The sequence below is a fragment of the Oncorhynchus keta genome, unplaced genomic scaffold, assembly GCF_023373465.1.
Source record: "Oncorhynchus keta strain PuntledgeMale-10-30-2019 unplaced genomic scaffold, Oket_V2 Un_contig_4700_pilon_pilon, whole genome shotgun sequence".
NCBI lineage: Eukaryota > Metazoa > Chordata > Actinopteri > Salmoniformes > Salmonidae > Oncorhynchus > Oncorhynchus keta.
This window is the reverse complement of record NW_026287905.1, coordinates 345,750-370,779: the sequence shown is the minus strand read 5'-3', so window position 1 is coordinate 370,779 and position 25,030 is coordinate 345,750. Positions and strand designations below refer to the sequence as shown.

Sequence of the window (25,030 nt, the reverse complement as noted above, 5' to 3'; positions counted from 1 at the left end):
GCCTTACAGTATGTGTTATAGAGCCTTACAGTATGTTGTAAAGCCTTACAGTATGTTATAAAGCCTTACAGTATGTGTTATAAAGCCTTACAGTATGTGTTATAAAGCCTTACAGTATGTTATAAAGCCTTACAGTAGGTGTTATAGAGCCTTACAGTATGTGTTATAAAGCCTTACAGTATGTTATAAAGCCTTACAGTAGGTGTTATAAAGCCTTACAGTATGTGTTATAAAGCCTTACAGTATGTTATAAAGCCTTACAGTAGGTGTTATAAAGCCTTACAAGTATGTGTTATAAAGCCTTACAGTATGTTATAAAGCCTTACAGTATGTGTTATAAAGCCTTACAGTAGGTGTTATAAAGCCTTACAGTAGGTGTTCATTGGTTTCATAGAGAAATATAGCCTTTAAAAAAAAAAAATGTAACCTTTATTTAACCAGGCCAGTTGAGAACAAGTTCTCATTTACAACTGCGACCTGGCCAAGATAAAGCAAAGCAGTTCGACACATACAACAACTCAGTTACACATGGAATAAACAAACATACAATCAATAATACAGTAGAAAAATCTATGTACAGCATGCGCAAATGAGGTAGGATAAGAGAGGTAAGGCAATAAATAGGCCATAATGGCAAAGTAATTCAAATTAAACACTGGAATTGTAGGATGTGCAGAGGATGAATGTGCAAGTTGAGATACTGGGGTGCAAAGGAGCAAGATAAATAAATACAGTATGGGGATGAGGTAAGTAGGTAGGTAGATGGGCTGTTTACAGATGGGCTATGTACAGGTGCAGTGATCTGTGAGCTGCTCTGACAGCTGGTGCTTAAAGCTAGTGAGGGAGGTAAGAGTCTCCATCTTCAAAGATTTTTGCAGTTCGTTCCAGTCATTGGCAGCAGAGAACTGGAAGGAAAGGCGGCCAAAGGAGGAATTGGCTTTGGGGGTGACCAGTGAGAAATACCTGCTGGAGTGCGTGCTACGGGTGGGTGCTGCTATGGTGACCAGTGAGCTGAGATAAGGCGGGGCTTTACCTAGCAGAGACTTGTAAATGACCTGGAGCCAGTGGGTTTGGCGACGAGTATGAAGCGAGGGCCAGCCAATGAGAGCATACAGGTCGCAGTGGTGGGTAGTATATGGGGCTTTGGTGACAAAACGGATGGCACTGTGAGAGACTGCATCCAATTTGTTGAGTAGAGTGTTGAGGGCTATTTTGTAAATGACATCGCCGAAGTCGAGGATCAGTAGGATGGTCAGGTTTACGAGGGTATGTTTGGCAGCATGGGTGAAGGAGGCTTTGTTGCGAAATAGGAATCCGATTATAGATTTCATTTTGGATTGGAGATGTTTAATTTGAGTCCGGAAGGAGAGTTTACAGTCTAACCAGACACCTAGGTATTTGTAGTTGTCCACATATTCTAAGTCAGAACCGTCCAGAGTAGTGATGCTGTTCGGGCGGGCAGGTGCGGGCAGCGATCGGTTGAAGAGCATGCATTTAGTGTTACTTGCATATAAGAGCAGTTGGAGGCCACGGAAGGAGAGTTGTATGGCATTGAAGCTCATCTGGAGGTTAGTTAACACAGTGTCCAACAAAGGGCCAGAGGTATACAGAATGGTGTCGTCTGCGTAGACGTGGATCAAAGAACCACCGGCAGTGAGAGCGACATCATTGATGTATTCAGAGAAGAGAGTTGGCTCGAGAATTGAACCCTGTGGCACCCCCACAGAAGACTGCCAGAGGTCCAGACAACAGGCCCTCCAATTTGACATACTGAACTCTATCGGACAAGTAGTTGGTGAACCAGGCGAGGCAGTCATTTGAGAAACCAAGGCTGTTGAGTCTGCCGATAAGAATGTGGTGATTGACAGAGTCGAAAGCCTTGGCCAGGTCAATAAATACGGCTTCACAGTACTGTCTCTTATCGATGGCGGTTATGATGTCGTTTAGGATCTTGAGCGTGGCTGAGGTGCACCCATGACCAGCTCTGAAACCAGATTGCATAGCGGAAAAGGTACGGTGAGATACGAAATGGTCGGTAATCTGTTGCTTAACTTGGCTTTCAAAGGCCTTAGAAAGACAGGGTAGGATAGATATAGATCTGTAACAGTTTGGGTCTAGAGTGACTTCCCCTTTGAAGAGGGGGATGACCGCGGCAGCTTTCCAATCTATGGGGATCTCAGATGATACGAAAGAGAGGTTGAACAGGCTAGTAATAGGGGTTGCAACAATTTCTGCAGATAATTTTAGAAAGAGAGGTTCCAGATTGTCTAGCCCGGCTGATTTGTAGGGGTCCTGATTTTGCAGCTCTTTCAGGACATCAGCTATCTGGATTTGGGTGAAGGAGAAGTGGGGCAGGTTTGGGCGAGTTACTGTGGGGAGCGCAGTGCTGTTGACTGGGGTAGGGGTAGCAGGGTGGAAAGCATGGCCAGCCTTACAGTGTGTTATAAAGCCTTACAGTATGTGTTATAAAGCCTTACAGTATGTGTTATAAAGCCTTACAGTAGGTGTTATAAAGCCTTACAGTATGTGTTATAAAGCCTTACAGTATGTTATAAAGCCTTACAGTATGTGTTATAAAGCCTTGCAGTATGTTATAAAGCCTTACAGTATGTGTTATAAAGCCTTACAGTATGTGTTATAAAGCCTTACAGTATGTGTTATAAAGCCTTACAGTATGTGTTAGAAAGCCTTACAGTATGTGTTATAAAGCCTTGCAGTATGTTATAAAGCCTTACAGTATGTTATAAAGCCTTACAGTATGTGTTATAAAGCCTTACAGTATGTGTTATAAAGCCTTACAGTATGTGTTATAAAGCCTTGCAGTATGTTATAAAGCCTTACAGTGTGTTATAAAGCCTTGCAGTATGTGTTATAAAGCCTTACAGTATGTTATAAAGCCTTACAGTAGGTGTTATAAAGCCTTACAGTAGGTGTTATAAAGCCTTACAGTATGTTATAAAGCCTTACAGTATGTTATAAAGCCTTACAGTAGGTGTTATAAAGCCTTACAGTATGTTATAAAGCCTTACAGTAGGTGTTATAAAGCCTTACAGTAGGTGCTATAAAGCCTTACAGTATGTGTTATAAAGCCTTACAGTATGTGTTATAAAGCCTTACAGTATGTGTTATAAAGCCTCACAGTGTGTTATAAAGCCTTACAGTATGTGTTATAAAGCCTTACAGTATGTGTTATAAAGCCTTACAGTATGTGTTATAAAGCCTCACAGTGTGTTATAAAGCCTTACAGTATGTGTTATAAAGCCTTACAGTATGTTATAAAGCCTTACAGTATGTGTTATAAAGCCTTACAGTATGGGTTATAAAGCCTTACAGTGTGTTATAAAGCCTTACAGTATGTTATAAAGCCTTACAGTAGGTGTTATAAAGCCTTACAGTATGTGTTATAAAGCCTTACAGTGGGTGTTATAAAGCCTTACAGTATGTGTTATAAAGCCTTACAGTATGGGTTATAAAGCCTTACAGTATGTGTTATAAAGCCTTACAGTATGTTATAAAGCCTTACATTAGGTGTTATAAAGCCTTACAGTATGTGTTATAAAGCCTTACAGTATGTGTTATAAAGCCTTACAGTATGTGTTATAAAGCCTTACAGTATGTGTTATAAAGCCTTACAGTAGGTGTTATAAAGCCTTACAGTATGTGTTATAAAGCCTTACAGTATGTGTTATAAAGCCTTACAGTATGGGTTATAAAGCCTTACAGTGTGTTGTAAAGCCTTACAGTATGTGTTATAAAGCCTTACAGTATGTTATAAAGCCTTACAGTATGTGTTATAAAGCCTTACAGTATGTGATAAAGCCTTACAGTATGTGTTATAAAGCCTTACAGTATGTGTTATAAAGCCTTACAGTATGTGTTATAAAGCCTTACAGTATGTGTTATAAAGCCTTACAGTATGTGTTATAAAGCCTTACAGTATGGGTTATAAAGCCTTACAGTGTGTTGTAAAGCCTTACAGTATGTGTTATAAAGCCTTACAGTATGTGTTATAAAGCCTTACAGTATGTGTTATAAAGCCTTACAGTATGTTATAAAGCCTTACAGTATGTGTTATAAAGCCTTACAGTATGTTATAAAGCCTTACAGTATGTGTTATAAAGCCTTACAGTATGTTATAAAGCCTTACAGTAGGTGTTATAAAGCCTTACAGTATGTGTTATAAAGCCTTACAGTATGTTATAAAGCCTTACAGTATGTGTTATAAAGCCTTACAGTAGGTGTTATAAAGCCTTACAGTAGGTGTTATAAAGCCTTACAGTATGTGTTATAAAGCCTTACAGTATGTTATAAAGCCTTACAGTATGTGTTATAAAGCCTTACAGTATGTGTTATAAAGTTATGTTATAAAGCCTTACAGTATGTTATAAAGCCTTACAGTATGTTATAAAGCCTTACAGTATGTGTTATAAAGCCTTACAGTATGTTATAAAGCCTTATAATAAAGCCTTACAGTATGTTATAAAGCCTTACAGTATGTGTTATAAAGCCTTACAGTATGTTATAAAGCCTTACAGTATGTTTATAAAGCCTTACAGTATGTTATAAAGCCTTACAGTATGTTATAAAGCCTTACAGTATGTGTTATAATTGGTTTCATATGAAATAAATCCTCCTTTTCACGTTGTATGGTATTTCCCAGCTGAAGGCCATTTCCCAGTGTATGATGGTTGCCATTTCCCAGCTGAAGGCCATTTCCCAGTGTATGATGGTGCCATTTCCTGAAGGCCATTTCACAGTATATGATGGTTGCCATTTCCCAGCTGGAGGCCATTTCCCAATGTTGTTAATCCCCCTTGTTTATCTGTAGAAGACCTTGTCTTGTGGTGTCGTGATCGTGGTGAAGGAGAAGGTTTGGTCTCAAACGCGTTGTGTGGGAGTTTCTGGGCTGAATCGATGGACATCTCTGTTTGTACTCCCTTGTGAGAGACAGATTTCTCTCCGGGCCTCTGGGGCAGGCCTATCGCAGGGAGAGTGAGCTGCTCTCTTTGAGATCTCTTATCCTCCCAGAGTTTCAACAAACGGCGTTGATTATTCGTCATGTCCTTCAGGTTCTGCTGTAACGACTGCACCTGATATTCCAGAAGAGTTTTGGACGTGACAGCATTTGCCAGCTCTGCTGTCAGATCATCAATGGTCAAACTGAGTCTACCCGTTTTCTCCACCAGGAAACTGCACTGGCGCTCCTTCTCGTGCATGTCAGAGATGATGTCCTTGGTGGTTTTGCCGTTGAACTTGGGGCTCGCCTCCAGGCCTATCTCTTGGCGGAGAGTCTTGACATGCTTGCGCAGCTCCTTGTTTTCCGAAGTCATGGTCTTGAATTTCTGTTTCAGCAACTCCGTTGACCTCATCCTGGACTCGTACTGTCTCAGCTTCTCCCTCATAATACTCTCCCTGTGCACCGCATCGTCTCTCTCTTTCCTGCACTTCTCCAGAAGTTTCAACATCTCAAACTTGGAGACGTTCTCTTTTTTATCAGCCATGCGGTTATAGCTTTTAATAACAGACTCAAATATCACACATAAAACTAGAATCCCCTAGTGTGGGATAATAACCTAAAAATCCTCTCTGTTCTCTACTCCTGGTTTTAGGTTTCTCTACTGCAGGTCTCTCCCATGGGTTCAAATAGATCGACAAATCATTTTCAGAAATCAAAAACATGAATATTCCCCAGGATCTAGAACGTTCCATCCATTGTTATATCCACCCTGGACATAAGCACTTGACACAATCCACTCGTGTTAAGTCTATCAGAGAGAGAGCAGAGAGGCAGGCAGCACCAAGGCAGCTCCAGCTGGGCGGGCAGCAGTTCCTCTCCAGTGTAACACTAAGCTCAGGTCTAGAATGACCGTTAATTAGGCCACACCATCTCTTTGACACAGATCGTTTCAAGTGACACAATGTTTCTATTTTCTTAATTAAAGCCAAATACTTAAGCCCTTCTTGGTCAGTAAATGGAACAAACGTTAAGCCCTTCTTGGTCAGTAAATGGAACAAACGTTAAGCCCTTCTTGGTCAGTAAATGCATCAACATAAGCCCTCCTGACCACAGACACCACAACCCATCAGGCTGACTGATCTGACCACAGACACCACAACCCATCAGGCTGACTGATCTGACCACAGACACCACAACCCATCAGGCTGACTGACTTGACCACAGACACCACAACCCATCAGGCTGACTGATCTGACCACAGACACCACAACCCATCAGGCTGACTGATCACACCAGACACCACAACCCATCAGGCTGACTGATCTGACCACAGACACCACAACCCATCAGGCTGACTGACTTGACCACAGACACCACAACCCATCAGGCTGACTGATCTGACCACAGACACCACAACCCATCAGGCTGACTGATCACACCAGACACCACAACCCATCAGGCTGACTGATCTGACCACAGACACCACAACCCATCAGGCTGACTGATCTGACCACAGACACCACAACCCATCAGGCTGACTGACCTGACCACAGACACCACAACCCATCAGGCTGACTGATCTGACCACAGACACCACAACCCATCAGGCTGACTGACCTGACCACAGACACCACAACCCATCAGGCTGACTGACCTGACCACAGACACCACAACCCATCAGGCTGACTGACCTGACCACAGACACCACAACCCATCAGGCTGACTGATCTGACCACAGACACCACAACCCATCAGGCTGACTGATCTGACCACAGACACCACAACCCATCAGGCTGACTGATCTGACCACAGACACCACAACCCATCAGGCTGACTGACCTGACCACAGACACCACAACCCATCAGGCTGACTGACCTGACCACAGACACCACAACCCATCAGGCTGACTGATCTGACCACAGACACCACAACCCATCAGGCTGACTGACCTGACCACAGACACCACAACCCATCAGGCTGACTGACCTGACCACAGACACCACAACCCATCAGGCTGACTGACCTGACCACAGACACCACAACCCATCAGGCTGACTGATCTGACCACAGACACCACAACCCATCAGGCTGACTGACCTGACCACAGACACCACAACCCATCAGGCTGACTGATCTGACCACAGACACCACAACCCATCAGGCTGACTGATCTGACCACAGACACCACAACCCATCAGGCTGACTGATCTGACCACAGACACCACAACCCATCAGGCTGACTGACCTGACCACAGACACCACAACCCATCAGGCTGACTGACCTGACATTGACTAATGTCCTCGTATTAAAAACATTAAGGGACAAAAGCTCCACTTAATCAGTAGATGTCTAGGCGTCCACTCTGTTTCATCGACTTTGAGACACTGCAACTACTCTAGTCCTTCCCTCTAAGTTACATTCTGTCCCTGAATGATTTAAACATTCAAATAGTACTGATGTACTGGCTTACATTAACATGGTTGTCAACAGCAGACAGCTAAAAATACCCACTTTCCTGATCAGACTGTAATGAATACTCAGGGAGAAAAAGGTGTAGATTCACGCGCAGAGCAGATGTTATTTAGCCATCGCAGAAGGCAGGAATCGTGGTCACAGGCAGGCAATGAATGGTCAAAAACAGGCAGGCAATGAATGGTCAAAAACAGGCAGGCAATGAATGGTCAAAAACAGGCAGGCAATGAATGGTCAAAAACAGGCAGGCAATGAATGGTCAAAAACAGGCAGGCAATGAATGGTCAAAAACAGGCAGGCAATGAATGGTCAAAAACAGGCAGGCAATGAATGGTCAAACAGGCAGGCAATGAATGGTCAAAAACAGGCAGGCAATGAATGGTCAAAAACAGGCAGTCAAAAACAAACAATATCTCACAACACGACAAAACAGAAAAAACTGAATTACAGTTGAAGTCTGAAGTTTACATAGACCTCATTATCAAAATAAAGCAAAATGGATGGAATATGTGGAAAAATGCTCCAAATAATTTAAAAAATCTTCAACAAGAATTTACCGAAACTTGTTACAAATGATGGAGTCCCCCATGATTCACAAAATGATTAGCGATGCAAGATATTTCGGGGAGGATATCGGAATCGGCAGATATTAGCTAAAAATGCCAACACCGGCATCTGCCCGATGTCAAAGCTGACGTGTGTGTACCTATATAACGTAAGTACTATTGTAAAGTGGCTGTTCCACTGGATGTCACAATTTGTAAGTCGCTCTGGATAAGAGCGTCTGCTAAATGACTTAAATGTAAATGTAAGTAGATGACGTAATGACGCCATGAAAAATACAGCGCTACTCAGAACAAAAGCAGAAAAATACGAAGCGCACACTTCCAACAACTAAACAAGTTCAAGTCCAGCAGTCATTTGAAAAAGTAAGAACATTTCAGCGAGACAACTCAAAAGGCCACATCCATGGAATTCATTATGCTACTTGCTATGGGCGTCACTGCTATTAGCTTCACGACTGACATCTGGACCAGCGATGTCAGCCCAATGAGCCTGCTGAGTCTGACAGCACAGTGGGTCAGGCTGACTGATTTCTGACCACAGAGGAAACCCATCAGGCTGACTGTTGCTCATACCGCATGTTCTCATACCGACATGGCTCATGACCGCATGTTCTCACAACCCATCATGTTCTCATAGACACGCATGTTCTCTGACCACAGTTCTCAACCCATCATGTTCTCACAGACACGCATGTTCTCATGACCGACATGGCTCTCATGACCAGACATCAGGCTGACTCATACCGCATGTTCTCATACCGCATGTTCTCAACCCATGTTCTCATACCGCATGTTCTCATACCCATGGCTCTGATACCGACATGTTCTCAACCCATCATGTGACTCATACAACCCATGGCTCTCATACCACAGACATGGCTCTCATACCACAGACATGTTCTCATACCGCATGTTCTCATACAACCCATGGCTGACTGACCTGACATGTTCTCATACCCATCATGTTCTCATACAACCCATGTTCTCAACCAAGCATCAGTTCTCATACCGCATGTTCTCAACCCATGTTCTCATACCAGACATGTTCTCATACCCATGTTCTCATACCTGCATGTTCTCACAACCCATCAGGCATGTTGACTCATACCGCATGTTCTCAACCGCATGTTCTCATACCTGCCATGTTCTCATACCGCATGTTCTCATACCAGCATGTTCTCATACCGCATGTTCTCAACCCATGTTCTCATGACCGCATGTTCTCAACCCATCAGTTCTCATACCGACATGTTCTCATACCGCATGTTCTCATACCGCATGTTCTCATACCGCACCACAGACACCACAACATGTTCTCATACCGCATGTTCTCATACCCATGTTCTCATGACCGACATGTTCTCATACCGCATGTTCTCATACACGCATGGCTCTCATACCGCATGTTCTCATACCCATGTTCTCACCTGACCGCATGTTCTCATACCGCATGTTCTCAGGCTGACCGACATGTTCTCAGACCGCATGTTCTCATACCAGCATGTTCTCATACCGCATGTTCTCAACCCATGTTCTCATACCGCATGTTCTCAACCCATGTTCTCATGACCGCATGTTCTCAACCCATCATGTTCTCATACCACATGTTCTCATACCACATGTTCTCATACCACATGTTCTCATACCACATGTTCTCATACCCATGTTCTCATGACCACATGTTCTCAACCGCATGTTCTCATACCGCATGTTCTCATACCCATGTTCTCATACCGCATGTTCTCAACCGCATGTTCTCATACACGCATGTTCTCATACCGCATGTTCTCATACCGCATGTTCTCATACCGCATGTTCTCATACCACATGTTCTCATACCACATGTTCTCATACCATCAGGCTGAACAAGACCACAGACACCAAACATGTTCTCATACCAATGTTCTCATACCACATGTTCTCATACCACATGTTCTCATACCGCATGTTCTCAGGCCGCATGTTCTCATACCGCATGTTCTCATACCGCATGTTCTCATACCGCATGTTCTCATAAACATGTTCTCATACTGCATGTTCTCATACCGCATGTTCTCATACAGACAGCATGTTCTCATACCGCATGTTCTCATACCGCATGTTCTCATACCGCATGTTCTCATCATGTTCTCATACCAGCATGTTCTCATACAGGCAGGCATGTTCTCATACCGCATGTTCTCATACCAGCATGTTCTCAAAACAGGCAGGCAATGTTCTCAAAAACCAGCATGTTCTCATACCACATGTTCTCATACCAGGCATGTTCTCATACCAGGCATGTTCTCATACCACATGTTCTCATACCGAATGTTCTCATACCGCATGTTCTCATACCGCATGTTCTCATACCGCATGTTCTCATACCGCATGTTCTCATACAAAACAGGCATCTGCAATGAATGGTCAAAAACAGCATGTTCTCATACCGCATGTTCTCATACCGCATGTTCTCATACCGCATGTTCTCATACCGCATGTTCTCATACCGCATGTTCTCATACCGCATGTTCTCATACCACATGTTCTCATACCACATGTTCTCATACCACATGTTCTCATACCACATGTTCTCATACCACATGTTCTCATACCACATGTTCTCATACCACATGTTCTCATACCACATGTTCTCATACCGCATGTTCTCATACCGCATGTTCTCATACCACATGTTCTCATACCACATGTTCTCATACCACATGTTCTCATACCACATGTTCTCATACCACATGTTCTCATACCACATGTTCTCATACCACATGTTCTCATACCGCATGTTCTCATACCGCATGTTCTCATACCGCATGTTCTCATACCGCATGTTCTCATACCGCATGTTCTCATACCGCATGTTCTCATACCGCATGTTCTCATACCGCATGTTCTCATACCGCATGTTCTCATACCGCATGTTCTCATACCGCATGTTCTCATACCGCATGTTCTCATACCGCATGTTCTCATACCGCATGTTCTCATACCGCATGTTCTCATACCGCATGTTCTCATACCGCATGTTCTCATACCACATGTTCTCATACCGCATGTTCTCATACCGCATGTTCTCATACCGCATGTTCTCATACCGCATGTTCTCATACCGCATGTTCTCATACCACATGTTCTCATACCGCATGTTCTCATACCGCATGTTCTCATACCACATGTTCTCATACCGCATGTTCTCATACCGCATGTTCTCATACCGCATGTTCTCATACCGCATGTTCTCATACCACATGTTCTCATACCACATGTTCTCATACCGCATGTTCTCATACCGCATGTTCTCATACCGCATGTTCTCATACCGCATGTTCTCATACCGCATGTTCTCATACCGCATGTTCTCATACCGCATGTTCTCATACCGCATGTTCTCATACCGCATGTTCTCATACCACATGTTCTCATACCACATGTTCTCATACCGCATGTTCTCATACCGCATGTTCTCATACCGCATGTTCTCATACCGCATGTTCTCATACCACATGTTCTCATACCGCATGTTCTCATACCGCATGTTCTCATACCGCATGTTCTCATACCGCATGTTCTCATACCACATGTTCTCATACCACATGTTCTCATACCACATGTTCTCATACCGCATGTTCTCATACCACATGTTCTCATACCGCATGTTCTCATACCGCATGTTCTCATACCGCATGTTCTCATACCGCATGTTCTCATATGTTCCATACATGTTCTCATACCGCATGTTCTCATACCGCATGTTCTCATACCGCATGTTCTCATACCGCATGTTCTCATACCGCATGTTCTCATACCGCATGTTCTCATACCGCATGTTCTCATACCACATGTTCTCATACCACATGTTCTCATACCACATGTTCTCATACCACATGTTCTCATACCACATGTTCTCATACCGCATGTTCTCATACCGCATGTTCTCATACCGCATGTTCTCATACCACATGTTCTCATACCACATGTTCTCATACCACATGTTCTCATACCATGTTCTCATACCACATGTTCTCATACCACATGTTCTCATACCACATGTTCTCATACCGCATGTTCTCATACCGCATGTTCTCATACCGCATGTTCTCATACCGCATGTTCTCATACCGCATGTTCTCATACCGCATGTTCTCATACCGCATGTTCTCATACCGCATGTTCTCATACCGCATGTTCTCATACCGCATGTTCTCATACCGCATGTTCTCATACCACATGTTCTCATACCACATGTTCTCATACCACATGTTCTCATACCACATGTTCTCATACCACATGTTCTCATACCACATGTTCTCATACCACATGTTCTCATACCACATGTTCTCATACCACATGTTCTCATACCACATGTTCTCATACCACATGTTCTCATACCACATGTTCTCATACCGCATGTTCTCATACCGCATGTTCTCATACCACATGTTCTCATACCACATGTTCTCATACCACATGTTCTCATACCACATGTTCTCATACCACATGTTCTCATACCACATGTTCTCATACCGCATGTTCTCATACTGCATGTTCTCATACCACATGTTCTCATACCACATGTTCTCATACCACATGTTCTCATACCACATGTTCTCATACCACATGTTCTCATACCACATGTTCTCATACCACATGTTCTCATACCACATGTTCTCATACCGCATGTTCTCATACCGCATGTTCTCATACCACATGTTCTCATACCACATGTTCTCATACCGCATGTTCTCATACTGCATGTTCTCATACCACATGTTCTCATACCACATGTTCTCATACCACATGTTCTCATACCACATGTTCTCATACCACATGTTCTCATACTGCATGTTCTCATACCACATGTTCTCATACCACATGTTCTCATACCACATGTTCTCATACCACATGTTCTCATACCACATGTTCTCATACCGCATGTTCTCATACCACATGTTCTCATACCACATGTTCTCATACCACATGTTCTCATACCGCTGCTGCCATTTCAGAACATGGAGACATGAACACACTCCTGGCTCCATTCAACTGACTGGAGAAACAAGCTCATCAACTGTGTCTGCAGCAGACATGATACCCTGGCATTGATACGCCTGCTCAACGAAGCTGCCGACACAGACCGTGGGGTTAAAACTTACAAAAGTACTCGAGGCTGTGAACAAGCGATTCGTTGGCATTCTCTGAGCCTCTTTACTGTGTCTTCACCGTGCTCGATACTATGTACAAGGACCACTACTTCTTTAACAGGCATTCTCTCTGAGCCTCTTTACTGTGTCTTCACCGTGCTCGATGCTATGTACAAGGACCACTACTTCTTTAACAGGCATTCTCTCTGAGCCTCTTTACTGTGTCTCCACCATGCTCGATACTATGTACAAGGACCACTACTTCTTTAACAGGCATTCTCTCTGAGCCTCTTTACTGTGTCTTCACCGTGCTCGATGCTATGTACAAGGACCACTACTTCTTTAACAGGCATTCTCTCTGAGCCTCTTTACTGTGTCTTCAAGTACTCGAGGCTGTGTACAAGGACCACTACTTCTTTAACAGGCATTCTCTCTGAGCCTCTTTACTGTGTCACCACCATGCTCGATGCTAGGTACAAGGACCACTACTTCTTTAACAGGCATTCTCTCTGAGCCTCTTTACTGTGTCACCACCATGCTCGATGCTAGGTACAAGGACCACTACTTCTTTAACAGGCATTCTCTCTTTACTGTGTCACCACCATGCTCGATGCTAGGTACAAGGACCACTACTTCTTTAACAGGCATTCTCTCTGAGCCTCTTTACAGTGTCTCCACCATGCTCGATGCTAGGTACAAGGACCGCTACTTCTTTAACAGGCATTCTCTCTGAGCCTCTTTACAGTGTCTCCACCATGCTCGATGCTAGGTACAAGGACCGCTACTTCTTTAACAGGCATTCTCTCTGAGCCTCTTTACAGTGTCTCCACCATGCTCGATGCTAGGTACAAGGACCGCTACTTCTTTAACAGGCATTCTCTCTGAGCCTCTTTACAGTGTCTCCACCATGCTCTATGCTAGGTACAAGGACCGCTACTTCTTTAACAGGCATTCTCTCTGAGCCTCTTTACAGTGTCTCCACCATGCTCTATGCTAGGTACAAGGACCGCTACTTCTAACAGGCATTCTCTCTGAGCCTCTTTACAGTGTCTCCACCATGCTCAATGCTAGGTACAAGGACCGCTACTTCTTTAACAGGCATTCTCTCTGAGCCTCTTTACAGTGTCTCCACCATGCTCTATGCTAGGTACAAGGACCGCTACTTCTTTAACAGGCATTCTCTCTGAGCCTCTTTACAGTGTCTCCACCATGCTCTATGCTAGGTACAAGGACCGCTACTTCGATGCAGACAAGAAACAGGGTTTAGGTGAAATGTTACATACAGCTGGACAAGATGGAAACGGACACAGTGACAGTGGGCACCCGAGGAAGAGAGGCTACGGACCGACAGAGCTGAAACTTCTTTGCTTGACATGTATGATAAAATCCTGGTTGAGACTGAAATGACTGAACAATGAAACAGCACAGCAAGTAAGTGAAAGAAATAGGTTTTGATGATGTTTTACTGGTAATGGGGACATACATAAATGTCAACAAAATAACTTTTTGGCCAGTGTGGTGTGTGTGACCTTTATTTAACTAGGCAAGTCAGTTAAAAACAAATTCTTATTTACAATGACTGCCTACCCCGGCCAAGCCCGTACGAAGCAGGGCCAACTGTGCGTCGCCCTATGGGACTTCCAACTACGGCCGGATGTGATACTGCCTGGATTCGAACCAGGGTGTCACGCCCTGGTCGAAGTATTTTGTGTTTATCCTTATGTATTGGGTCAGGCCAGGGTGTGGCATGGGTTTTTGTATGTGGGTGTGTATATATTGGGATTGTAGCTAGTGGGGTAATCTAGCAAAGTCTATGGCTGTCTGGAGTGGTTCTCAATCAGAGGCAGGTGTTTATCATTGTCTCTGATTGGGAACCATATTTAGGCAGCCATATTCTTTGAGTTTGTGGTGGGTGATTGTCCTTGGTGTCCTTGTTCCTGTCTGTGTTAGTTTACACAAGTATAGGCTGTTTCGGTTTTCGTTACGTTTATTGTTTTTTGTAGTGTTTGTATTTAGATTCGTGTTACGTTTGTTTATTAAAACATGGATCGCAATCCACACGCTGCATTTTGGTCCGACTCTCCTTCACACCATGAAAACCGTTACAGAATCACCCACCACAAACGGACCAAGCAGCGTGTCAACAGGCAGGAGCCACAGGAGAGGCAACAGAGGCAGCAGCAACAGGAGCAGCAGCAGCTGCAGTGGGAGAGGCTGCACTACCTAGAGAAATGGACATGGGAGGACGAACTGGACGGTAAAGGACCCTGGGCTCAGCCTGGAGAATATCGCGGAGGCGGAAGAAAGCTGAGAGGCGCAGGTATGAGGAGGCAGCACGGCGTAGCGGATGGAAGCCCGAGAGTCAGCCCCAAAAATGTCTTGGGGGGAGTGGCTCACAGGGAGTAGGACTACGCTAGGTAGGAGACCTACGCTAACTTCCTGTGGTTACCGGGGGGCTAGAGAGACCGGGCAGGCACCGTGTTATGCAGTGGTGCGCACGGTGTCACCAGTGCGGGTGCATAGCCCGGTGCGGTACATACCAGCTCCGCGTATCGGCCGGGCTAGATTGAGCGTTGAGCCAAATGCCATGAAGCCGGCTCTACGCATCTGGTCTCCAGTGCGTCTCCTTGGGCCGGCTTACATGGCACCAGCCTTGTGCTCGGTGTCTCCGGTTCGCCTGCATAGCCCAGTGCGGGCTATTCCACCTCGCCGCACTGGCAGGGCGACCGAGAGTATTCAACCAGGTAAGGTTGGGCAGGCTCGGTGCTCAAGAGCTCCAGTGCGCCTGCACGGTCCGGTCTATCCAGTACCACCTCCACAACCCAGCCCTCCGGTAGCAGCTCCCCGCACCAGGCTTCCTGTGCGTGTCCTCGGTTCAGTACCACCAGTGCCAGCACCACGCATCAGGCCTACAGTGCGCCTCGCCTCTCCTGCGCTGTCGAAGTCTCCCGCCTCTCCTGCGCTGCCGGAGTCTCCTGCCTGTTCAGCGCAGCCAGTGCTGCCAGTCTGCATGGAGCAGCCAGAGCTGTCAGTCTGTATGGAGCAGCCAGAGCTGTCAGTCTGCATGGAGCAGCCAGAGCTGTCAGTCTGCATGGAGCAGCCAGAGCTGTCAGTCTGCAAGGAGCTGTCAGTCTGCATGGAGCAGCCAGAGCTGTCAGTCTGCATGAAGCAGCCAGAGCTGTCAGTCTGCATGGAGCAGCCAGAGCTGTCAGTCTGCAAGGAGCTGTCAGTCTGCAAGGAGCTGTCAGTCTACATGGAGTAGCCAGAGCTGTCAGTCTGCAAGGAGCTGCCAGTCTGCAAGGAGCTGCCAGTCTGCACGGAGCTGCCAGTCTGCACGGAGCTGCCAGTCTGCAAGGAGCTGCCAGTCTGCAAGGAGCTGTCAGTCTGCAAGGAGCTGTCAGTCTGCAAGGAGCTGTCAGTCTGCATGGAGCAGCCAGAGCTGTCAGTCTGCATGAAGCAGCCAGAGCTGTCAGTCTGCATGGGGCAGCCAGAGCTGTCATTCTGCACGGAGCTTCCAGATCTGCCAGTCAGCCAGACTCTTCCAGATCTGCCAGTCAACCAGACTCTTCCAGATCTGCCAGTCAACCAGACTCTTCCAGATCTGCCAGTCAACCAGACTCTTCCAGATCTGCCAGTCAACCAGACTCTTCCAGATCTGCCAGTCAACCAGACTCTTCCAGATCCGCCAGTCGGCAAGGATCTGCCAGTCGGCCAGGATCTGCCAGTCGGCCAGGATCTGCCAGTCGGCCAGGATCCGCCAGTCAGCCAGGATCCGCCAGTCAGCCAGGATCTGGTAGATCTATCTACCTGCCTGAGCTTCCTCTCACTCCGGAGCTTCCTCTCACTCCCGAGCTTCCTCTCACTCCCGAGCTTCCTCTCACTCCCGAGCTTTCTCTCACTCCTGAGCTTTCTCTCACTCCCGAGCTTTCCCTCAGTCCCGAGCTGCCTCAGTCCCGAGCTGCCCTTCAGTCCCGATCTGCTCCTCAGTCCAGTGGGGTTCTGGGTGAGGACTACTAGGCCATGGTCGGTGGCGAGGGTGGACTATCCATCCAGGGATGCGAGGAGAGGGGACTAAGACATTGACTGAGTGGGGTCCACGTCCCGCGCCGGAGCCGCCACCATGGACAGACGCCCACCCGGACCCTCCCTATTGTTTTGAGGTGCGTTCGGGAGTCCGCACCTTAGGGGGGGGTTCTGTCACGCCATGGTCGAAGTATTTTGTGTTTATCTTTATGTATTGGGTCAGGCCAGGGTGTGGCATGGGTTTTTGTATGTGGGTGTGTATATATTGGGATTGTAGCTAGTGGGGTGATCTAGCAAAGTCTATGGCTGTCTGGAGTGGTTCTCAATCAGAGGCAGGTGTTTATCGTTGTCTCTGATTGGGAACCATATTTAGGCAGCCATATTCTTTGAGTTTGTGGTGGGTGATTGTCCTTAGTGTCCTTGTTCCTGTCTATGTGTTAGTGTACACAAGTATAGGCTGTTTCGGTTTTCGTTACGTTTATTGTTTTTTGTAGTGTTTGTATTTAGATTTGTGTTACGTTTGTTTATTAAAACATGGATCGCAATCCACACGCTGCATTTTGGTCCGACTCTCCTTCACACCATGAAAACCGTTACACAGGGACTGTAGTGACGCCTCTTTAGATGCAGTGCCTTAGACCGCAGCGTCCGTGTGTGTGTTAACTATTTAACTGTACTAGAATGCTTAAAAGGCCATTAACATGTAAAATATTGGTTATTGGTATCCTTTTTTGTTGGCATGGAAAATATTGAATATCGGTATCGGCCAAAAATGTCATATCGGTGCATCCCTGATATTATATTTTGAAAGAAGAAGAAGCAAAGTAATTTAAGCATATGTTTCTGTTTCAGTCTCCTCCATCTCCACTAACCAAAGATAAATGATATGGATTTATTTTCCTTTTAGTAATGTAAAATTAACATCTGTACAGAAGGCCAAATTACAGAGGAGGAACTTATTGATGCAATTAAACCCTTTAAGGCTGAGAACTTCAGGGCTGGACGACATAACAGTGGAGTTATATGACTTTGAAAATGCTTTTGATAAAGTACGACTGGAGTTTATATATAAATGCCTGGAAGATCTTCATTTTGGTGAATCTCTTATAAAATGGCTTAAAGTAATGTATAGTAACTCTAGGTGTAAAATAGTAAATAATGGCTACTTCTCATTAAGTTTAAAACTGTCAAGTGGAATAAAACAAGGTTGTCCACTATCAGCATATCTATTTATTATGGCCATCAAAATGTTAGCTATTAAAATCAGATCCAACAATAATATCAAGGGCCTAGAAATCCAGGGCTAAAAACAAAGGTGTCATTGTACACTGATGATTCATGTCTTCTTTTAAATCCAGAATCTGGATCCCTCCACAGCCTCTAAGAGGATCTAGATACTTTTTTTGAAAAATGTATATGGAAATGTCTGCTCTACCCAAAATTACAACTAATTGCAGCATTACCGCAAAAATGTTAGAGGAAAGTGTAAGGGGGGGACGTATGGAACTTGTCTGTTGGCCATTAAAGACCATAATTGGTTAAATAAAATTGTGATAAATAAAAAAAGTATACCAGTTTAATTTAAAGACCAAAAAATTGACAGCTGTACCATACAGGCCAAATACATTGTAAAATAATTGAAAATAGATTATTGACGTTCTGATTACATGGCACATGGTTTATGAAATGAAGCCGGATTCAAAACTTAGAATTTTTCAATTTAAAATATTAATCAACATTTTTGCAACCAATAGAATGTTATATACAGTTGAAGTCGGAAGTTTACATACACTTAGGTTGGAGTCATTAGATCTCGTTTTTCAACCACTCCACAAATGTCTTGTTAACAAACCATAGTTTTGGCAAGTCAGTTAGGACATCTACTATGTGCATGACACAAGTAATTTTTCCAACAATTGTTTAAAGACAGATTATTTCACTTATAATTCACTGTATCACAATTCCAGTGGGTCAGAAGTTTACATACACTAAGTTGACTGTGTCTCTAAACAGTTTGTAAAATTCCAGAAAATTATGTCATGGCTTTAGAAGTTTCTTATAGGCTAATTGACATAATTTGAGTCAATTGGAGGTGTACCTGTGGATGTTTATCAAGGCCTACCTTCAAACTCAGTGCCTCTTTGCTTGACATCATGGGAAAATCAAAAGAAATCAGTCAAGACCTCAGAAAAATAATTGTAGACCTCCACAAGTCTAGTTCATCCGCCTGAAGGTACCACGTTCATCTGTACAAACAATAGTACACAAGAATAAACACCATGGGACCTCGCAGCCATCATACCGCTCAGGAAGGAGACTCATTCTGTCTCCTAGAGATTAATGTACTTTGGTGTGAAAAGTGCAAATCAATCCCCGAACAGCAGCAAAGGACTTTGTGAAGATGCTGGAGGAAACAGGTACAAAAGTATCTATATCCACAGTAAAACGAGCCATATATTGACATAACCTGAAAGGCTCCTCAGCAAGGAAGAAGCCACTGCTCCAAAACCGCCATAAAAAAGCCAGACTACGGTTTGCAACTGCACATGGGGACAAAGATCATACTTTTTGAAGAAATGTCCTCTGGTCTGATGAAACAAAAATAGAACTGTTTGGCCATAATGACCATCATTATGTTTGGAGGAAAAAGGGGGAGGCTTGCATGCCGAAGAACACCATCCCAACTGTGAAGCACGGGGGTGGCAGCATCATGTTGTGGGGGTGCTTTGCTGCAGGAGGGAGTGGCATTATGAGGCAGGAAAATTATGTGGATATATTGAAGCAATATCTCAAGACATCAGTCAGGAAGTTAAAGCTTGGTTGCAAATGGGTCTTCTAAATGGCCAATGACCCCAAGCGTACTTCCAAAGTTGTGACAAAATGGCTGAAGGACAACAAAGTCAAGGTATTGGAGTGGCCATCACAAAGCCCTGACCTCAATCCCATAGATAATTTGTGGGCAGAACTGAAAAAGCGTGTGAGAGCAAGGAGGCCAACAAACCTGACTCAATTACACCAGCTCTGTCAGGAGGAACGGGCCAAAAATCATCCAACCTATTGTGGGAAGCTTGTGGAAGGATACCTGAAACGTTTGACCCAAGTTAAACAATTTAAAGGCAATGCTACCAAATACTAATTGAGTGTATGTGTCACGCCCTGACCTTAGAGAGCCTTTTTATGCCTCTATTTGGTTTGGTCAGGGTGTGATTTGGGTGGGCATTCTCGGTTCTGATTTCTATGTTTTGGCTGGGTATGGTTCTCAATCAGGGTCAGCTGTCTATTGTTGTCTCTGATTGGGAATCATACTTAGGCAGCTCCTTTTGTTATTGTGGGAAGTTGTCTTTGTTAGGGGCATTATAGTGCTCGTAAGCTTTACGGTCGTTTTGTTGTTTCTTGTTTTTGACATTATACATTTTAATTTAACCTTTATTTTACTAGGCAAGTCAGTTAAGAACAAATTCTTATTTTCAATGACGGCCTAGGAACAGTGGGTTAACTGCCTGTTCAAGGGCAGAACGACAGATTTGTACTTTGTCAGCTTGGGGATTTGAACTTGCAACCTTTCGGTTATTAGTCCAACGCTCTAACCACTAGGCTACCCTGCCGCCCCAAATAAAGAAATAACGCTGCGCTTTGGTCCACTTCTTCAGACGGTCGTGACAGTATGTAAACTTCTGACCTACTGAGAATGTGATGAAAGAAATAAAAGCTGAAATATATCATTCTCTAATTATTCTGACATTTCACATTCTTAAAATAACTTGTTGATCCTAGCTGACGTAAAAAATGATTTTTTTACTGGGATTAAATGTCAGGAATTGTGAAAAACTGAGTTTAAATGTATTTGGCTAAGGTGGATGTAGACTTCAGACTTCAACTCTATATGGGGGATACAACCTTCCCAGCTCTGCACATTTTGAATGGAGCTGAAGGTTGGGACTGGATGGTGTTAAGAGATAGATGGGAGGGGATGAATGGAGCTGAAGGTTGGGACTGGATGGTGTTAAGAGATAGATGGGAGGGGTTGAATGGAGCTGAAGGTTGGGACTGGATGGTGTTAAGAGATAGATGGGAGGGGTTGAATGGAGCTGAAGGTTGGGACTGGATGGTGTTAAGAGATAGATGGGAGGGGTTGAATGGAACTGAAGGATGGCGTTAAGAGATAGATGGGAGGGGTTGAATGGAGCTGAAGGATGGGACTGGATGGTGTTAAGAGATAGATGGGAGGGGTTGAATGGAGCTGAAGGATGGTGTTAAGAGATAGATGAGAGGGGTTGAGTGGAGCTGAAGGGACTGGATGGTGTTAAGAGATAGATGGGAGGGGTTGAGGGGAGCTGAAGGGACTGGATGGTGTTCAGAGATAGATGGGAGGGGTTGAATGGAGCTGAAGGGTGGGACTGGATGGTGTTAAGAGATAGATGGGAGGGGTTGAATGGAGCTGAAGGGTGGGACTGGATGGTGTTAAGAGATAGATGGGAGGGGTTGAATGGAGCTGAAGGGTGGGACTGGATGGTGTTAAGAGATAGATGGGAGGGGTTGAATGGAGCTGAAGGGACTGGATGGTGTTAAGAGATAGATGGGAGGGGTTGAATGGAGCTGAAGGGTGGGACTGGATGGTGTTAAGAGATAGATGGGAGGGGTTGAATGGAGCTGAAGGGTGGGACTGGATGGTGTTCAGAGATAGATGGGAGGGGTTGAATGGAGCTGAAGGGTGGGACTGGATGGTGTTCAGAGATAGATGGGAGGGGTTGAATGGAGCTGAAGGGTGGGACTGGATGGTGTTAAGAGATAGATGGGAGGGGTTGAATGGAGCTGAAGGGTGGGACTGGATGGTGTTAAGAGATAGATGGGAGGGGTTGAATGGAGCTGAAGGGTGGGACTGGATGGTGTTAAGAGATAGATGGGAGGGGTTGAATGGAGCTGAAGGGTGGGACTGGATGGTGTTAAGAGATAGATGGGAGGGGTTGAATGGAGCTGAAGGGTGGGAATAATAACTAATAACAACTAGATAACTCAGGTAAAACATATTGTGTCCGTAAAACATATATAGGTTCAGAACTTTTGTGAAATAAATAGATGGGAGAGGTTGAGATTAGAGGAAGGACAGGAGTTAAAAACCAACAAAATAGAACTACTGTAAAATAGCCTGTGACCATAAAATGTACATAGTATGTATAAGCTGGAAGTAGAAGCCTAAGCGTTGTTGTTCTCTAGTTTACTCCAATTAGGGGAGGGGTGGTAGGGTTAGAAAGTAATAAAGGAAAATATATTTACCAGTCAAAAGTTTGGACACACCTACACATTCCAGGGTTTTTATTTATTTTTACTATTTTCTACATTGTAGAATAATAGTGAAGACTTCAAAACTATGAAATAGCACATATGGTATCATGTAGTAACCAAAACAAGTGTTAAACAAATCAAAAATATATTTTATATTTCAAAGTAGCCACCCTTTGCTTTCATGACAGCTTTGCACACTCCTGGCATTCTCTCAACCAGCTTCATGAGGTAGTCACCTGGAATGCATTTCAATTACAAGGTGTGCCTTGTTAAAAGTTCATATGTGGAATTTATTTCCTTCTTAATGCATTTGAGCCAATCATTTGTGTTGTGACAAGTTAGGGGTGGTGTACAGAAGATCGCCCCAATTGGTAAAAGACCAAGTCCATATTATGGCAAGAACAGCTCAAATAAGCAAAGAGAAACGACAGTCCATCATTACTTTAAGACATGAAGGTCAGTCCATCATTACTTTAAGACATGAAGGTCAGTCAATCCAGAACCTTTCAAGAACTTTTAATGTTTCTTCAAGTGCAGTCGCAAAAACCATCAAGTGCTATGATGAAACTGTCTCTCATGAGGACCGTCACAGGACAGGAAGACCCAGCGTTACCTCTGCTGCAGAGGATAAGTTCATTTGAGATACCAGCCTCAGAAATTGCAGTCCAAATAAATGCTTCACAGAGTTCAAGACACATCTCAACATCAACTGTTCACATGTGACTACGTGAATCAGGCCTTCATGGTCAAAATGCTGCAAAGAAACCACTACTAAAGGACTCCACGAATAAGAAGAGACTTGCTTGGGCCAAGAAACACGAGGACTGGACATTCGACCGGTGGAATTCTGTCTTTTGGTCTGATTAGTCCAAATTTGAGATTTTTGTGTCTTTGTGAGAGACACAGGTGAACGGATCATCTCTGCATGTGTGGTTCCCACCGTGAAGCATGGAGGAGGAGGTGTGATGTCTCTGTGAGAGACACAGGTGAACGGATCATCTCTGCATGTGTGGTTCCCACCGTGAAGCATGGAGGAGGAGGTGTGATGTCTCTGTGAGAGACACAGGTGAACGGATCATCTCTGCATGTGTGGTTCCCACCGTGAAGCATGGAGGAGGAGGTGTGATGTCTCTGTGAGACAGAGTAGGTGAACGGATCATCTCTGCATGTGTGGTTCCCACCGTGAAACATGGAGGAGGAGGTGTAATGGTGAGCGGGTGCTTTGCTGGTGACACAGTCAGTGATTTATTTAGAATTCAAGGCACGCTTAACCAGCATGGCTACCACAGCATTCTGCAGCCAATAGCAATCCCATCTGGTTTGCGCTTAGTGGGACTATAATTTGTTTTTCAAGAGGGCAATGACCCAAAACACACCTCCAGGCTGTGTAAGGGCTGTTTGACCAAGAAGGAGAATGATGGAGTGCTGCATCAGATCACCTGACCTCAACCCAACTGGGATGGTTTGGGATGAGTTGGACCGCAGAGTGAAGGAAAAGCAGCCAACAAGTGCTCAGCATATGTGGGAACTCCTTCAAGACTGTTGGAAAAGCATTCCTCATGAAGCTGGTTGAGAGAATTCCAAGAGTGTGCGAAGCTGTCATCAGGGCAAAGGGTGGCTACTTTGAAGAATCTAAAACTTAAAATATATTTTGTTTTAACACTTTTTTGGTTACTACATGATTCCATGTGTTATTCAATAGTTTTAATGTCTTCACTATTATTCTACAAATGTAGAAAATAGTCAAAATAAAGAAAAACCCTTGAATGAGTAGGTGTGTCCAAACTTTTGACTGGTACTGTATATATGGGGAATTGGAAGTGATGCAGACAACTACATTACAATCTACAAATGATCTACTGGACCTCAAGCAGTGTATAATGGAGACAGAGGACTGGCAGTATCTGGACCCCTAGCAGTGTATAATGGAGACAGCGGACTGGACCTCTAGCAGTGTATAATAGAGACAGAGGACTGGACCTCTAGCAGTGTATAATGGAGACAGAGGACTGGACCTCTAGCAGTGTATAATGGAGATAGAGGACTGGACCTCTAGCAGTGTATAATGGAGACAGAGGACTGGACCTCTAGGAGACAGTGTATAATGGAGACAGAGGACTGGACCTCTAGCAGTGTATAATGGAGACAGAGGACTGGACCTCTAGCAGTGTATAATGGAGACAGAGGACTGGACCTCTAGCAGTGTATAATGGAGACAGAGGACTGGACCTCTAGCAGTGTATAATGGAGACAGAGGACTGGACAGAGGACTGGACCTCTAGCAGTGTATAATGGAGACAGAGGACTGGACCTCTAGCAGTGTATAATGGAGACAGAGGACTGGATAATGGAGACAGAGGACTGGACTCTAGCAGTGTATAATGGAGACAGAGGACTGGACCTCTAGCAGTGTATAATGGAGACAGAGGACTGGACCTCTAGCAGTGTATAATGGAGACAGAGGACTGGACCTCTAGCAGTGTATAATGGAGACAGAGGACTGGCAGTATCTGGACCTCTAGCAGTGTATAATGGAGACAGAGGACTGGCAGTATCTGGACCCCTAGTACAGTTAGTATATGCGATAGTAAT

At 44.5% G+C, this 25,030-nt stretch overlaps 1 protein-coding gene across 1 annotated transcript; it reads right to left on the bottom strand.

Moving 5' to 3' along the window:
• Positions 1–4,751: 4,751 nt before the first annotated feature.
• On the bottom strand, positions 4,752–5,501 carry zgc:113691 (uncharacterized protein LOC503529 homolog). Its single transcript, XM_035762628.2, has one exon. The coding sequence runs from the start codon at positions 5,499–5,501 to the stop codon at positions 4,752–4,754; it is 750 nt and encodes a 249-aa protein (XP_035618521.2).
• Positions 5,502–25,030: the final 19,529 nt, after the last annotated feature.